Source organism: Cydia amplana, chromosome 27, assembly GCF_948474715.1.
Source record: "Cydia amplana chromosome 27, ilCydAmpl1.1, whole genome shotgun sequence".
Classification (NCBI taxonomy): domain Eukaryota; kingdom Metazoa; phylum Arthropoda; class Insecta; order Lepidoptera; family Tortricidae; genus Cydia; species Cydia amplana.
In genome coordinates, this window is record NC_086095.1 from 2283568 (window position 1) to 2301943 (window position 18376).

Here is an 18376-nt window from a genome sequence, read left to right on the forward strand (position 1 = left end):
CATCTAATATTGGCAACGACGTTGCCAGGCATCTCCTCGACGCCGCTTCACTTCATGACAATGTGTCGTCATTATAAAATATTACTTACTACAAGAGGCAGTAACTTTAGGACAGCGAGCCGTATATAATTGAGACATTGAAGCTTGACGATGTTTTCAGGCACCTACACTTCACGACAACATGTCGTCATTGTATACTTACTCGGCCAGTGTCTCCGACAGTAAACGTCATCTAATATTGGCAACGACGTTGCCAGGCATCTCCTCGACGCCGCTTCACTTCACGAAAATGTGTCGTCATTATAAAATATTACTTACCAAGAGGCAGTAACTTTAGGACAGCGGGCCGTATATAACAGGGTATTTGACTGTATTTAAAATAAATAATTTTACACCATGCATGAAATAAAGCACCAGAAGATTAACAGAGAAACGTAGACAGCAGTTATTTTTAGACACAATTTATATTTTAAAACCCGTATATGACCATAAAGAGTAGGTTATTTCATTTTTGACGTCACATGCTAGTGTTTCATATACATTCCATAGTTACAAAATCGTGTTGACAGTTCGAAAAAAGAAACTGATTTGACTATTAGTCAAATATCCTATTGAGACATTGAAGCTTGACGACGTTTCCAGGCACCTACACTTCACGACAACATGTCGTCATTGTATACTTACTCGGCCAGTGGCTCCGACAGTAAGAACGTCATCTAATATTGGCAACGACGTTGCCAGGCATCTCCTCGACGCCGCTTCACTTCATGACAATGTGTCGTCATTATAAAATATTACTTACTACAAGAGGCAGTAACTTTAGGACAGCGGGCCGTATATAATTGAGACATTGAAGCTTGACGATGTTTTCAGGCACCTACACTTCACGACAATGTGTCATCATTGTATACTTACTTGGCCAGTGGCTCCGACAGTAAGAACGTCGATCTAATATTGGCAACGACGTTGCCGGGTATCTCCTCGACGCCGCTTCACTTCACGACAACGTGTCGTCATTGTATACTTACTTGGCCAGTGGCTCCGACAGTAAGAACGTCGATCTAATATTGGCAACGACGTTGCCGGGTATCTCCTCGACGCCGCTTCACTTCACGACAACGTGTCGTCATTGTATACTTACTTGGCCAGTGGCTCCGACAGTAAGAACGTGGATCTAATATTGGCAACGATGTTGCCGGGCATCTCCTCGACGCCGCTTCACTTCACTACAATGTGTCGTCATTATAAAATATTACCTACTAAGAGGCAAGTATAATTGTTGATGTACTCGTATTATTATTATTATTTTGCTTGTATGTAAATTCAATGTTGACGTGTAAATGTGCCCTTGTGGCCTATTTGCTAAATAAATGTTGAAGTTGAAGTTGCAGTAACTTTAGGACAGCGGACAGTATATAATTGAGACATTGAAGCTTGACGACGTTGCCAGGCACCACTTCACGACAACATGTCGTCATTGTATACTTACTTGGCCAGTGGCTCCGACAGTAAGAACGTCGATCTAATATTGGCAACGACGCTGCCAGGCATCTCCTCGACGCCGCTTCACTTCACGACAACGTGTCGTCATTGTATAACTTACTTGGCCAGTGGCTCCGACAGTAAGAACGTGGATCTAATATTGGCAACGACGTTGCCAGGCATCTCCTCGACGCCCCGGAACACGCGGCGCACGTTGTCGAACTGCCGCCGGCAGCAACGCAGCGGCGCGCCCGAGCGCTCCGCCACCTGACGACAACGTGTCGTCAGTATTTTTCTTTGCTTATTTTGATTTGTAATGAATAAACATTACGTTGCACGAAACAAGAGGTAGGTGCGGTTTTTATAATTTAACTAGCGAGATTTATAAACTGACGAGCGTTTACAATTTTACGGTGACATATAAAGCATAAAATAGATATAAAATATAAAAATATACTACGGTGACATATACACAACTTATCTCTCACCTCATCCAAATCTTTTCTATGCCTTGACGACAGTTTTCGTCCAAGCAGCTCCCTTATTACTGCATCGTCCAACTCATAATACCTGAACAGAACATCATTTAATATTTTTACCACATTTAATGAGACTGTTACAATTTTGAAAACCAATTTTCACATTGTAACCTCTTCAGATTAAGAAAATGCGTGCAAATACTGTCATAGCCGATTTATTACTTAATCTTAATGAACGCACGTCCATACGTTTCCGTGAAAATACGATGGAAAAATAATTATACACTAGTTACACTACGACTGTAAACCTGTAAACGAGTGGCTTATTTTTAAAAATCTATATATATAAACGTGAAAGACCTGACTGACTGACTTAAATCAACGCACAGCCCAAACCGCTCGGACTAGAAAGTCCAAATTTGGCAAGTAGGTTCCTTATAAGGTCTAGGGGTCCACTAAATTTTTCAAAATTCATCCCCTAAAGGGGTGAAATGGGGGTCCAAAGTTTGTATGGGGAAAATACACTAATCCACGGGTACGAAGTCGCGGGCAACAGCTAGTCTTTATTATATTTTTAAAGGGGTTTTGTCACACAGTGACTATGTCACCCCTGTACTGAGATCTAGTAATAATGTAGTAGTGTAGAATTACTTACACCACTACATTACTTTTAAGTATAGGTTGCACAATCATCCTGGCCTCAGCTGATAGACGTGATGCCAGGATGATGTTGCAACAACTTAAGTTGGTAGTTTATCAAAAATGTGATGTCACTCCTCAGCGCCGCGTTGCGGACATGGTTTGGTGATGCAGGAATGTTTGGTTAACCCTTAAATGCATGATTTTTTCTTTTTGCCCGAAATTAATATATGTGTTACGTAATTGTTTGCTGATTATGGGAAAAATGGTAAAAAAATTATATCATCGATTTTCACAGCGAAATCAATGTTAAAATTTGCATAGGCTAAATCATATTTTTGGAAATATATAGCTATTAGTAAAGGGTATAGCAAAAATCTTAACTGCCATCAGAAAGGTACACTTATTTATGATGTTCCTATGATAAAGTTTGTAAATATAAAATAATTACAAACCCCGAAAAATCTGCCCAAAATCACATACTAAAAATCATCAACTTCCAGGTTTTTACAAGTTTTCCGACATTTCGTCTATAAACAAATGTAATTTTTATAAATTAAAATACTGCGTAAATTTATGTAATAATTCGGAAAATTTATTAGTTTTACTGTTGAAATAATATACAGGAACAAATAGAATTTGTTTAACCCTTAATCTGTGAGCTGTCTAATGCTTTGTAGACATTTGGCAACACTATGCATTTAAGGGTTAAGGTAGACTCCACAGGTAGCAATAAATTACCTCAAGTAACTACAAAAATCCTGTCTTGGGCTATACTTGGATGAGTAGGTCAAAATAACTTGTACCATAGAGAAAAAATACATAGAGTGCTCACTCCATACATCAGTTTTAGTACCAAAAAGACTATTAGCATCTAGCATCGAGTAGCGGAACTATCAGTACTGCTACTCGACAATCGATGTAGCACCAACTGGAAAGTCTTATGCTGTTGAGATAAGACTTTCCGGTCGGTGCTACATCTATTGTCAAGTAGCAGTACTGATAGTTCCGCTACTCGATGCTAGATTTAGACACTGAAATTAATAGTCTAACTGATGTATGGAGTGAGCACTCTTGTCTTACTATATTTCTCTATGCTTGTACTCACTTCTCAATGAGCATCTGTTTGGTAGCCTCATCTATCTGGAACACCATCTGCTCCGACAGCTTGGTCGGCACTGTGAGTAGTCGCTCCAAGAGTGCAAACGTCCTGGAGACAAGTGTTATTGCTAAAGTGTCAAGTAGTGGAATTAGACTGGAGATGGAGATGTACTGGCCACATGTTGAGAGACAAGCAGGAAAAATGGAGTAAGATCGTAACAGATTGGTACCCAAGAGGTTGCACACGGAGTCAGAAGAAACCTCGAACAAGATGGGAGGATGAACTCAATCTCACAGCGGGCCTGAAATGGAGAAGAGTAGCCCACGACAGACCCCAATGGAAGGAGCTAGAGGCCTTTGCCAAGCAGCACACTGAGCTTAGAGACATACTCTAAGTCAGAACAAAAGGGCTTAATAGATAGATAGATAGTGGAATTATCAGTACCGCTAGTTATTAGTATGCAAATAATTATGCACTACATCTGTAGAATTTTGGTGAGATTGTAATTCTGCACTGATAGAATTCATTGGCCTGCCTCTATGTGTCCAGTTCATCCCAGTATTTTTATTGTAGTTGTTTGTAATGGTCTAACCAGGCGTGGCTCACTCTGCGATTTCGTCGCGTCGCTACAAGTACATGCGGCCCACACCAATTTTGGTGTCTAGCCATAGTAGTTGCCGTGCACCGCTACGGAATGGACGCCTGCTCGCGCTTGCGCCACCTAGCGGTCATAGGCGTTTTGTTAGAGAGTGAATCTTCTGTGCCTAGTACTATTATTTCGTCAGGTGACAAGCAAAAGTCACTAATTACTATAAAATATTTAAACAAAAATCAACCTTCTTTTCGTACTAATAAGGTTCACTAAGGCTATGAACTTCTGGTGGTACTTAGTGACTTTTGCTTGTCACCCGACGATTTATTCTGTGGTCTAGCTTAATCACGTGAAAGCTGTGTCAAAGTACCTGTAGTGATCCAGCACATCGCTGGCGATGAGCTCCACGGAGGCCCCCATCTGCTTGGCAACACCGCGCTGGTGCAGCGTGGATACTGCTTCGCTTGCTACCAACAAGACACGTTTACTGAACGATATTCATGAAAATTGTATTGTAATTGTGTATTGTATTCATGTAATTGTGTATTGTGTTGAATTGTATGTGTCCTTGGCAAATTTAAACATTTTTGATAGCATATCAACTTGGTTGTACATAAATCAGACTCTAATATGACTTACTGGTGATTTAAGGACTTATTTTATAAATAATCTACGATGTCCGTGATTGCTAAAATACTTATTAATAGATAAGACTGATGGAACTCACTGTTTAGAAAACGAGCCTAATACTTACATGAGCAACCTTCTATCCATAACTGATATATTTCAGGATCTATTAGAGTGTAATTACTAACGAATACATCCACTTCTGTGTACATTTTGTGATTATTTTAATGTTTTTATACAATAAGAAAACACGGCGACTTTGAAAGACCTGTCAAAAATCCATCAAAAATCTATTTGACGGATTTCGCTACGTTCCGATCACTCATTAGGAATCACGAATCATATCAAACATAATTGAATTGGTAAACATTGCATTTGTTCTGATTTCATAATTAATTAATTATTACGTAATAAACTATTATTTACCCAAATGATGATGATTTTTCCTCTTCAGGAGGCCGGAGGATCTATGTAAGATATTAAAAATCTTTATATAAAAAGAACAAACTTTTCTCAGTGTACTATCTAAACGCGAAACTCGTGACGATGTGTTCTGAAACTAGTTTATGTATTTATAAATAATGTTGTTTTAATTTTTAGAAATAATTAAATATTTTATGTTATTCCTCGTCACGAATCAATACATTTAACGATATATTTCTTAATTAATAAATAATTAGAAAATAGGACATATATAATTTAATGAGGAATAGTAACCGGATAACTGTCTAAAAAAAGAATGCGTTGTGCGGCGATATAGTTTTTTCGAACGTGTTCACAAAGCAATTGATTTTTTTTCGTGAACAAGAAAAATTGTGATTTTTAAATCGGTTTATTTTGTAAATAGAAACGTAAGTACTTTATTTCCGCACTTTTTGAGCTATCTTACCAGTACATAATGACTAGTTACAATAATAAATTGTGTTTATAGAGAATAATATGTCTTCAAAACCCGATGTTTTTGTGCCCAAAAATAGATGATCATTAACTACAACATATACATATAATACAGTGTTTAAAGGCCTCGGATCTCTATAGAAGCTTGATTTCGGCTGCTAAACGTGTTTCAAAACAATATATTCGTCTTTGAAACATCTCAAAACTTCGCAGGGTCAGATTTTTTCACCGAGTTTTTTGGTCATAAAATTATCACTCATATCATATCGATCTTTTTTTATAATCTTGCATGAAAGAGAAGCGTCCTTTGTATTAAGCGCATAACATAGAATATGTTTAGTTGTATATTGGTATGTTATCAATTTCAAATCAAGATTTTTATTAAAACAGCTGAGATTTGCACGTCTACCTTGTCCTGTCACATAATTATGATGATATGGGACATGTATATTTTTACAATTATTAAATAACGTTACATTGATAAGGAACGTAACGCTAAAAGTTTACAAGATTTAAATTGATAGACAGGCAACCCAAGTTGTATCCAGTTGACTTGAATAATTGATACGTTTATTATATTTGGAACTAGTTGAAAAACCTGAACTTGACTTTGGGACTCTCATTTAGAAATAATCAATTTGGTGGTAATATTTGAGCTTTTAGGGTTCCGTACCTCAAAAGGAAAAAATGGAACCCTAATAGGATCACTCGTCTGTCTGTCCGTCCGTCTGTCACAGCTTTTCTCCGAAACTACTGGATCAATTAAGTTGAAATTTGGCACACATATGTAAGTTTGTGACCCAAAGATGGAGGTGTAACGTAAATAAATGAATTTTAAATATGGAGGCCATTTTTGGGGGGCAAATGAGAAAATTAAAAAATAATGTTTTTCAAACTATATTGTGTTATATATCAAATGAAAGAGCTCATTGTAAGAATCTCAAATATATTTTTTTTATAATTTTAGGATAAATAGTTTAGCAGTTATTCAAGAAAATAGGCAAAAAATTACCATTCCCCCCTCTCCGAAACTACTGGGTCTAAAATTTTGAAAAAAATACACAAAATAGTTCTTCACCTATAAATGTGCAGTCAAGCGTGAGTAGGACTTAATGTACGGAGCCCTTGGAACGCGAGTCCGACTCGCACTTGGCCGGATTTTTACATTACCTTATTCTACTATACCTTATCCCATGGATTAAGGGTTGTATCACAAATTACCTTATTCTACTATACCTTATCCCAGGGATTAAGGGATGCATCACAAACCTCTGTTTCTTCTCTCCTCAATAATTATTAATAATAAATCATTTCATGCAGTTAATGGTCCATTCATTGTGGTTTTATGCAATCCTAAACTTCCATTTTCATTACAGTATAATGTCAGAGTTACCCAGCCCAGAGACAGAGACAGAAGACATAGAACAGGAAGAAACAGAAAAGGAAACCACAATGACAGATGAAGAAATATCAGAAAAAGATACTGATAATGAAGAATCGACTTCAGAAAACGAGTTATCAGATAAGGAAGATGCAACAGAGAATAATATGAAGTCGGAGAATATGTTAGAGAGGGATGAAATGATGATAAAGGAAGACATGATGAGCATGTTTGCCAGTGTGTGGGTGAAGGTGGAAGTGGAGGAGGCGAGAGAAGAGTTGCAGATAGATGAAGGTCCTCAGAGGTGAGTTTTACATATTTCGAAATTACAGAATAAATAAATATGATAGGACATTCTTACACAGATTGACTACGTCCCACAGTAAGCTCAAGAAGGCTTGTGTTGTGGGTACTCAGACAATGATATATATAATATACAAATACATAGAAAACACCCAAGACTCAGGAACAAATGTCTGTGCTCTTCACACAAATAAATGCCCTTACCGGGATTCGAACCCAGGACCGCGGCTTCACAGGCAGGGTCACTATCCACTAGGTCAGAGCAGTCGTCAAATCAGAATAGTTCCGTTTTCACTCCCGCCACTGAGATATTAGTGATATTACACCGCCTACATTGTAATCTGTAGAATACACAATGGGTTAATCAACTTTTTCTTGTCACACGTTGCTATGGTTACGGTCTCCTGGGTCACTCTTAAAATTCTAGGTTTTTCGTATTTAAATGAACCAAACTTGCATTTTATGGAGGTTGTAAGACCTTTCCATAATGGGACATCTACTGAGCATGTTAGTAGAACACGGTACAGCAGTTCTTCTAACAATCTATGTTACCATTGTCAGGCGTGTCTCACTCCGCGATTTCGTCGCTTTGCTACAGGTAGCTAAAAGTACATCCGTTCGGCCCCACTTTTGGGGAAAGCCATAAGACGCGCGTGGCGCTGTCGCCACCTAGCGGCCATATCTGTGCTGATCGTAACAGACGCGTTTTGTTAGAGAGTGAGTCTTCTGTACTTAGTACTATTATTTATTCTGTGCCATTGTCTCCTCTACACACAGAACAACAACAAGAAATAGTTGATTGACCCTAATACATATATGCTCTCCACCTCCCATTGGCCTTCGGCCATGTCAACTGCCTCCCCTCCCCAAATAAAGCGGATTTAATCCCCCTAATGCAGTGTTTAATTATTGTTTACATTGATTTCAGACCGAAACGTAAGCATCGATCAAAGAAACACCTAAAGAACCTCATCTGCGACCAATGCGACTACCGGACAGCGTACAAAAACTGCCTAGAACTGCACATACTCAGCCACAAGCAGGGCAAAGGCTTCGCCTGCCATGTCTGCGATTACAAGTCCAAATACCCAACCGCACTACAGCGGCACATCGCCATCCGACACTATGAGATGAACGGAGACACCCCCATGGACAACGGTAAGCCTCTACCTTTACACCAGTGCCCTGACTGCGACTATAAAACTTTTTACAAGTGGAATTTAAACAGTCACAAGCGGAAACATAAGCTTGTCAAACAGTTTAAATGCCCGTCCCAAGACTGCAACTTTGAAACCGCTTACAGACATAATTACATCAAGCATAGCAAGGTTCACAAGGAATCTGTAGCTTTCAAATGTGACAAATGTCCTTTTACCACAAGATTTGAAGGGCATATCACTAGACATTTAGCGAAAATTCATAACGAGGTCACAGAAAAGGCTAATAAGTGTGATCTGTGCGATTTCTCTACTAAAACTAGATGGAGATTGAAAATACATGTGAATAGAATGAAAAAGGAACAGGCGTTAAAGTGCAGTTTTTGCGAATTCGAGACTTTATACACATGCGCGTATAAAAAGCACAAAGTAGACCATTACAATGAAATTTATATTAATCCTAAACGCACGAAAAATACTTTAAGCGCAGAGCAGCAACTTATTAAAGAGTTACAAGATAAGGAGACACCAGAAACTGACTTGAAGTTCCATAATTATACGGATAAAAATATGCAATATATACAAAGTGAGCCTGAGAATCATAATAAATATAACTTAGATCCGAATTGCGTGGATTGGAATAACATTCAAGTTTTAGAAACTGATGATAAAGAAAGGCCTTTCCAGTGTCATATGTGTGCGTATACTTCGAAATTTAAAGCTTCAGTGCAAAGACATTTCCAAAGACACCATACTGGAAGCCACAACAGACCGTACAAATGTGTCAACTGCGATTTTTCAACTAAAACTAAGGACCAAATCGCTTTACACAATAAGAGAAGCGTGTCCGACATCAGACTCTTCTGTAACATTTGCAAATTTCAAACTTCATACAAATGTCAGTTCGTTATGCATCAAAAGTGCCATTACGCTTACAAATGCACCGCTTGCAACTACTCTTGTAAACACAAGTATGAATTGCAAAGGCATTATGGCATAATGCATCTCGGGAATGGTATCAAATGCAGATTCTGCGAGTATAAAGCATCTAGAAAGGATAGCGTACTATGTCACGAAACGATTCACACCGGGATGAAACCATTTAAATGTGAGTACTGCGACTATACCTCTATAAGAAAATCTTTGTTAGACAACCATGTCAAGCGTTACCATAGCGATATAAAGAAGGATATAACTATAGTGAGCGAGAGTAAAATAGAGAGTTTGAAGATACCGCTAGTTCTACAGGAGCCCATGGATTTCTGTAAGGAAAATCAGGACCATAATGAACCAAAAGAGTGAAGGTTTTTTTTTAAATCTAAAAGTCTGACCAAGCTAACTCGGCACGGATTTAGCAAAGACAGCATGGCAGTATCACCCTAAACCTCAAATTCATAAAACTATGAGAATATGGCGTTTATTGTAGCACTGCTGTAGTTTACAACCCCTCTGGTGTCCATGGGCGACGGTAATCGCTTACCATCAGCCGATTCATCTCCTCGTTTGCCTCCCATATCATAAAAAAAGTTTCTAATGGCAAAATCGGTGCCGAGTTAGCTTAAATGGACTCTAACCTTGGATGGACAGTTATTTTACACATTTTAACCTTTTGACCATCACGACAATTTAAATAACATGCCATAGTAAACTTTATAAGGTTCATTTTGTCCTTGGCCGACTGTGGTCAAAGGGAGGCTATTCTCAAAAAATATTTTTTTGTTACCTACTTCTAATTGCCACACTCCATATAAAGTGTATATGTAGTCGTGGCAATTAGAAGTAGGTAATGTAAAAATATTTTTTGAGAATAGCCGCTCTTTGACCACAGTCGGCCATAGCCGATTAAGGTTAAAGGACAGAATGAACCTTATAAAGTTTCCTATGGCGTGTTATTTAAATTGTCGTGACGGTCAAAAGGTTAAAATAGTGTAAAATAACTGTGTGAACCACCATTTGATGTTAATAATGCGCCATACTACATAATTATTTAATTAATAACAAATGTATAAATAAATGCATTTAAACAGCTTGTGCTGGTACAATCTGTAACTATTGTTACAGAACACTGATTTAACCTTCACGATTTTTACACATTATTAAATTGTACACCGGGACTTAATCGCGTAGCTAAGTTTTAAGATTTACCTCCGACGTTTCGAGGACGGCGTTGTCCCCGTGGTCTCGGAGAAGACTAGCTTAAGTTGACATCAGCATCTTCTAACCGCGCGAGTTTTTCGAACTACCCGCACTTGGTCTTGTTTATCAGCTTGAACGTTTTGCGCACTAGGGATGTCACTCTGTCGACACACAACACTAACGATATTCGATTTATCGACTGTCGATATTGGTTTACGCTTACATTACACTACACTACTAACTTAGATACGCGATTAAGTCCCGGTGTACAATTTAATAAGTCCAGAGTAAAAATCTAAAATTGACAAGAATGACAAGGGACTCAAAGCGCCATACTAGTACCTACGAACTGTATCATACATTTTAAATATTTGAGGAATTGGTTATTTACTGTTTTACGAGAACTGATGGTTTTTCTTTATTTTAAATCGCTAAAAATTCTAAGCGCCGCTTGCACCGTCCCAGTAACCCGGTGTTAACCGGTTAACCCAGTGTCAAATTGTACTGGTAACCATAGTAACTCCAGGTTTAACCGGTTAATCCCGGTTTAGTGAATGGTGCAAGTGGCCCTAAGTCTAATTAGGTTTTAAATAAATCTCAAAAAACTTACCAATCCTAGGCGGAAAATCTAGGTTATGCGGTTTACTATCATGGCAATAAGGATGAAGTTTTTTGTCTCGGTCCATGGATTTTGTTAAGTTGTTAAATGGTGGTTAAGGAATTAAACTTTCTTATTATCCTTACTTATTGTTGTAGGATTTTATAATATAAAACAGCAATTCTCAGATAATATGTCTTCTAATTACCGTCACCTCTTCATACAATTTTTGTATGTAGCCGTGGCGATTAAACCGCAGACATATTTTTAAAGAGCCGTAAGTGAAATATAAATGTATTAAACGTAGTACCTAAATAGTAATTATTGATTGTGAAATAAATATATTTTTACATTTAGGTAGTTTAGTTGTTATGCATATATTGCATAATTTACAATATATCAGTTACGTTCAGGACTAACATTTTTTTGGAAAGAGAGTCGATGTATTTTTATATTTTTGTTGAATAATAATTTTACCTCAAAGTGTAGTTTTTACACAGACTATGCAGGAATATTAAACAGATAGTTCAACCCTTTTATCGCCAATGACGTCTATACACGTCAATGACGAATAGAGTCTGGCTAATGAAAGTTGAACCTGAGATTTATTTAAAACTTTTTATATGGCAACTTTTTTTCCCATCAAATAAGCTGTCAGTTTCAAGCTGTCATTTAATTTCAAAGTAATTTTATTGCCAGGTGCGGTTTTTATTGAAATTCCCGCGTTATCTCAGGCTCAACTTTCATTAGCCAGACTCTAGTACTGTCGTATATTTTGTCTTGCTTAGCTTCGTATCTACTTCCAGTTTCCATTTAGCAGTGAAATTTGAGACGTGATAAGACGTCTTTGGCGACAAAAGGGTTTAACCGTCTGTTTTAAGCTAAATATGTTTGTACTATCTGTTTATAAAAGGAAGGCCTCTCATGTGGTAGATAGTTTAGTAAAAATACCGAAGTTATGTGATAATCCAACAATGTTCCATTTTGTTCCAATATCTAGTATTTTGGGTAATGGGTGGTCTAGTACGCATATATGTCTTCTTACGAGTTGGTAGTTAGCGTTAATGGGCTTAATGCTATTAATTTAAATTATGTTTCCAATAGTCTAAAATTATATTACCTATATTAATGATAAATTGATGTCAATTTTGCCATAATTATTTTTATTGTTGATTTTGTAAATAAAAGCATAGTTACTATCTAGAAATAATTATTTATCCACCTTGTTTCCTGCAATAAGCTTTTTAATTTATTGATAAGTCACCGACATATAATCGTCATGAACGCCGGTAGGAAATGGGTTATGAAAATAATATAAAATAAATAAAACAACAATGAAAGGACAAATGACCTTTTATTAAAATTTTATTGTGCATATTTCGGTAAATGTAAAAAAATATGGCAAAATAAAACGATAACCGAGCGTGCGTCAATAAAAAAACCCGCTCTCATACAATGCTTTAAAAAAGAGCCCTATAATTATTAACATTTTTTATACATTTGACAAAAATAATGTCTCATTTTTTAATGATAAAATTTAAGAGACGGAAGCGGCCGTAGACTAGAATTGTAATGCGTCGGTGTTGCCATACCCTATTTATTATATCAAGTTAGTAAATAACAAATGTTTCTATATTGAAAAGCTACCTTTTTGGGGCACTTAAATATAGTTTGTCAAAGGACTGTCTCATTTCAAACATAGAGAGAATCATACTATCTTTGTCTTACACTAGTACTCGCATCCAAAAGAAAAGGATGAGTATAGTTTTTCTGGTTCTTACTGACTGACAAATTGGTTTGTCAAACTATAACAAATGTTTTATATTGAAAATCTACCTTTTTGGGTATCTTAAATATTATAATTTATGTTCTCTTCCCAAAAGCTAAAGACATTATATTATTATTATTCTAGACATTGACCTGTACTATTTTGGTACACTTGTACATTTTGAAGTACAGTTCGTCTTAAATTTTTTGGAACAGAATTTATATTGTTAAAACTATTGTCCGTTTTGGTAAATAAGGAGGCAAGTAGTAACAGATATTATTCGCGATATGTTTGAGATTTGAGAGTACTTCACTAATTTAATATATAAAATGTGGTATAGCATAATGAACTCATCTGTAACTGGCTGGACTTGAGTTAAAATATATCACTTTCTTGCTATATTCCTTGTATAGTTAATTTCACCAAATACAAATTGATTGATGAACTGCTAGTAGGCTTAGCAGATTTTAACATTTTGACCGCCACGACTATTTTATTAGGTTAATTTTATTTTTTAACCTTCGTCGGCTATGGCCGACTGTGGCGGTCAAAGGGTTTGGTGGTTTAACACATTTTATTTTACAAGTAAAACATGTCATTCCATGTCTAGAGGTTCCTTATGTTCTATGTGCATAAGAACCCGCAATGGAAAGCCACAAAATATTTAATCACTATTTAAATTACCCATACAAGGAAATAGTAGATATAATACTACTTAGGGTAATTCGCCAGTAACTGGCCACCCCAAACTAAAAATTAATGTTCATTTTAGTATAAGGTGGCTAGTCATTGAAGGGCGGCCAGTTATTGAAACCTTACACTAAAATGAATTCTGTTTATAGGTGAACAGAATTCATTAATACGCTTTTATTAGGTCGACCTGTATGTAACTACTTAACATGTAATGGAATCTTGCAAGTTAAATTTGATCCACTTCCCGGTTTCCGATTGAGCTGGAATTTTGCATACACATGTAAGTCGGGTGACAATGCAATATTATGGTACCATCGAGCTGATCTGATGATGGAGACAGGAGGTGGCCATAGGAACTCGACCTGTATGTAACTAAATTGTAATGGAATCTTGCAAGTTAAATTTGATCCACTACCCGGTTTTCGATTGAGCTGAAATTTTGCATGCACATGTAAGTCGGGTGACAATGCAATATTATGGTACTATCGAGCTGATCTGATGATGGAGACAGGAGGTGGCCATAGGAACTCTGTGATGAAACAACGCAACCTAATTGTGTTAGGGGTTTTTAGAATTGTCTCGATGAGTATTAGTTGTCTGTCGTAAGAAAAGTACAGTCAGCGATAAAAGCGTGTACCAAAAATTAAATTTTTGCCAAAAACTTATTTTTAGTTTAGGGTTGCCAGTTACTGGCGAAATACCCTAACCCTACATAACTTATTTCAGCATAGAGATGAGTTCAATATAAAAAATAGACACCGAACGCGCCTTCAAAAGCGAATTTAAATCAGCAACATTTTTCAGACTTTTCCACACTGGCAACATTACTCAGTGTTGCCACTGTAAAATAATCCAGGCGGCCTAGCCAAGGTGACAATCGCTTGCGTTTCGCCATTGAATCGCTGTGTCTCTCTATCACTCTTCCATATTAGTGTGACAGTGACAGTCGCGTTTCGTACGCTACGGAGCGTTAGCGATTGGCATGTTGTCTACGGAGCCAGGTGCGTCAACCTTTTCTCTCGTTTAATATCATAATTAATTGCTAAATATTTTTTGTATTAATTAATTATTACATATATCCTCGTTCTAAGACTACTCAGCAAGACTAGAATTTAATGGCATCTACGTATAATTACTATTTATCCATTTTATACATATGTATAGAATCAATAATATTAAAGTATTTAAAAACAAAGACGAATTTAGCAATAGGAAGTAATCATTTTCATTTCATTTGAATTATCAGTTTGAAATGAGAATGATGTGAAAAGAATAGGATTAGAAATGCATTGAATATTAAGTTAAATGCTTTCATTTGAAATAAATACTTTAATATTATTTATTTGTGACATTCTCAAGCAAAAGGTACCACATTGCCGCTTACCATGAGTACGAAATTTGCTCGTATCTTCATACGAATAACCTGTCAGCGTCCTTATGGCAAGCGTTAATGTGGTACATTTAGCTTGAGAACGTCACATTTAACTTTAAAAGAATAAAAGTGCAACATCGATACCTTGAGATACATTAAAAACCACATTAGCGAAACCCTTTCGAAATTCCACATTTGAAAAATATCTTTTTTATACACTCCTTCAAAAAGGATACACAGTACTCATCCCTGCATTTTCGACCAAAACCCAACTTTCTATTAACGAAAGTTATAATTTTCGACTTTCTCGAATCTCGAGCCACTTCGATCAGTTCATTCAAAAGCAACGCTTATTATACAAGAAAGAGTTTTTTTTTTCGAAAATTCCCTAATAATATATTCACTCTTAAGCCACGATAGATATTAAGTAACAATTTGATAATAACAATTTATTTTGAACATTACACCTTGTAATTAAAAATAAATACTAATAACCATTTGTAGCCGCAAAATAATCCAATAAATAATCTCCTTTTTTAATATTAAAGCAAACCTTTCTGTACAATTTTTCTTTCGTCAAAAGAATTGTCATTACAACTGTCATGATTTTTAAATCAGTAGCACCTAAAATTAAATTTAGCATACAACTATTTCTTTATTTCAAAATATGCATCTCTTTTTAACCACATAATTATAAACATACGCGAAAGAGACAAGACTAGGGGTTAATATGGACACCGAGTCGACAGCTGAAGAAAAATGGTCGTATTTGACATTTTCTGTCAACTTGACAAAAAGTTAGTCTATACAAAACTAGCACCTGTCAAATAAATAATGAGCGATAAGTCTTAACATTGTTATAAGCCAATTAAATTAAATTTAAACACTATATACATTTTGAGATGAGTAAAATGTACTTGCATATAACATATAAACTTGAATATCTATAAAAAAACGACGATATATGACGTCAGCGGCGGCAAAGCAATATCGACTCTCGTGCATTGGCATAAGGTTAAAATTCGCAATCTGTAAGATTCGTAACAAAAAGTTGCCGCGTGCGCTCGTCGTATTTTCATTGTAAGAAGAAGTATGTAAGAAATGTTATTTGTATATACAAGTACATACCAACACCAATAATAATTATAAATAATGCATTGTTTTACCATAAGCTCAACTGTGCCTCTTTAGTTACTATATTACAATTATATTTGTCATTAACACGTGGGTAAACATTATGGTCAATTTTTTGTTGCGTACGACGTGATGTGACGTCAAACCAGAAAGTTTCACTTCAAATCACAAAGTTTCACTTCAAACCACAAAGTTTCACTTCAAAGCACAAAGTTTCACTTCAAAGCACAAAGTTTCTTTCGGTAAAAAAAAGAAAATACTGGTTATGCTCAGAGACTGTTTAAGGTACAGACGGACTGCATTCTAACTGAAATTTACTTGTAATATTCATCACTGAAACGACGCAAAAGAGCCTCAAATTCAAAATCATGCTTCGGCTTATGGTTTTCCAATCACTAGAAAACAAAATTAATTTTGTATCAAGCAGAAACGACTGCATGAATTATTCCACTTTTAATTTGTTTCCAAGTTCACTAAAAAACAGTTTGCCTGTATTTTTTGCCTGTCAGTTACAGAAATGATCGCTAGCAAAACTATTTCACTGCCTCGATACTTACGGTAGCTGTCACCTTACAATTTGTACTGTAATGACCGCATTCGTATGCTACAATAAAAATATTAAAAAACTTGGCAATACTTTAACGGTTTTTTAAATGTATCAAACATTACAATTGTAAAAACGTTCTTCTTTAAATCTTGGCCAATTGCCATAACTAAGAAATTTGTGACGTTCCACGGAAAAGGTACCTTACGGCGGCCGGCGCATACGTCACGTAGCACTGCATTCAAGCGTCGTTAATATTAACGTAAGCGCCAACCGCCATAAGTTACCTTTCCCCGTGGAACGTCACATTCAATCTTACATTAGTTACATTGCAATGTAACATTTAGCTTGGGAAAGCGAGTCCTATAAATACCTTATAACTGTCACTGTATATATAGTTTGTCAAAGGACTGTCTCATTTCAAACATAGACAGAGTTAATCATACTATCTTTGTCTTACACTAGTACTAGCACCCAAAAGAAAAGGATGAGTATAGTTTTCCTGGTTCTTACTGACTGACAAATTGGTTTGACCAACTATACACAGGTATTACTAGAAGTGGTGAGAGCGTTTCTAACTATTATTACTAATATTACATTCCTTTCTTTAAGCATTTGCGTCAAAAAAAAATTTTTTAAACTTTTTCCAGGATTTGAAGAAAGTTTTTTATACCGAAAAAATGAGATGAAAGTAATACATTTTGAATGGTAATTTTATTATGATATGTCTCTAATACGCTACAGTACCACTTCTAGAAAATAGTCTTTTTGTAGCCCCTTACCTACCAAGCGCATATGCTATACTTATACAAGTTTTTTTTTTCATAGAAAAAACAGCCGAGTATTCTTTTTTTACCCATTTTTAAAGTAAATATAATCATATTAAAGCACTTATTGCGATTTGGAAGCATATCCGAATAGATTTTAAAAGTTAAGCTTCATTGAAGTCACAGTCCAACCGTTTAGGCGCTACTGTCTGCTATACACGACAAAGGCTACAATATAAAATGAACCTTAATACATCGAGAAAGAGCCCCAATTACCTAAGCCCACCGACCGACACCATTTTAGTTTAGAAAAGTGAATCGAAATTAAATTCTAAATGTGCACTTCAAGGTCGTTATTTGGCTGGCAAAATTAACCTTTTCGACGCCGTGTCAAACAAAAGCTGTCACTCGGATGCCACGTCACCGAAGTGTCATGAAATTGAACTTTATACATATGCGCGTAGGTCGATGTTGCTCTGTGGCCTGTGACGGATTAACCCGTCTTTGGCGTTGGACCTGCGGCGTCGAAAAGGCTAAAGTAAATTCGACCTATGCCGCTGTGGCCCGGTGGCCGAGTGGCAACAGGCACCTGCCGCGATAGCAGAGGACGCTGGCTCGATTCCAGCCTGGGGCACTAGAGGCCTGGGTCACTTTTTCTTAGTATGTATATGACATTTATTTCAGTTTAAAGTAATTTTGTATTAA

At 36.4% G+C, this 18376-nt stretch overlaps 2 protein-coding genes across 2 annotated transcripts in view; one reads left to right on the plus strand and one right to left on the minus strand.

The window, feature by feature from the left end:
- Window positions 1-5188, minus strand: part of LOC134660483 (acidic fibroblast growth factor intracellular-binding protein) — a 92230-nt gene extending 87042 nt beyond the window's left edge. The window contains exons 1-5 of the mRNA XM_063516250.1: window positions 5049-5188; window positions 4665-4761; window positions 3709-3810; window positions 1971-2052; window positions 1604-1749 (exon numbers count right to left, since the gene is read on the minus strand). Of these exons, the coding sequence (XP_063372320.1) occupies window positions 1604-1749; window positions 1971-2052; window positions 3709-3810; window positions 4665-4761; window positions 5049-5133 (512 nt within the window). The 5' untranslated portion in view covers window positions 5134-5188. The remainder of the gene's footprint in view (window positions 1-1603; window positions 1750-1970; window positions 2053-3708; window positions 3811-4664; window positions 4762-5048) is intronic.
- A 2179-nt stretch (window positions 5189-7367) lies between these two features.
- On the plus strand, window positions 7368-9970 carry LOC134660459 (zinc finger protein 845-like). Its single transcript, XM_063516208.1, has 2 exons — window positions 7368-7503; window positions 8431-9970. The coding sequence occupies exons 1-2, from the start codon at window positions 7382-7384 to the stop codon at window positions 9959-9961; spliced, it is 1653 nt and encodes a 550-aa protein (XP_063372278.1). The 5' UTR covers window positions 7368-7381; the 3' UTR covers window positions 9962-9970.
- Window positions 9971-18376: the final 8406 nt, after the last annotated feature.

Excerpts from the sequence above, each read along its gene's own strand:
- LOC134660459 (XM_063516208.1), top strand. The coding sequence starts at position 7,382 with ATGTTAGAGAGGGATGAAATGATGATAAAGGAAGACATGATGAGCATG. Across the intron at positions 7,504-8,430 it reads ATAGATGAAGGTCCTCAGAG|ACCGAAACGTAAGCATCGAT; the intron begins GTGAGTTTTACA and ends CATTGATTTCAG.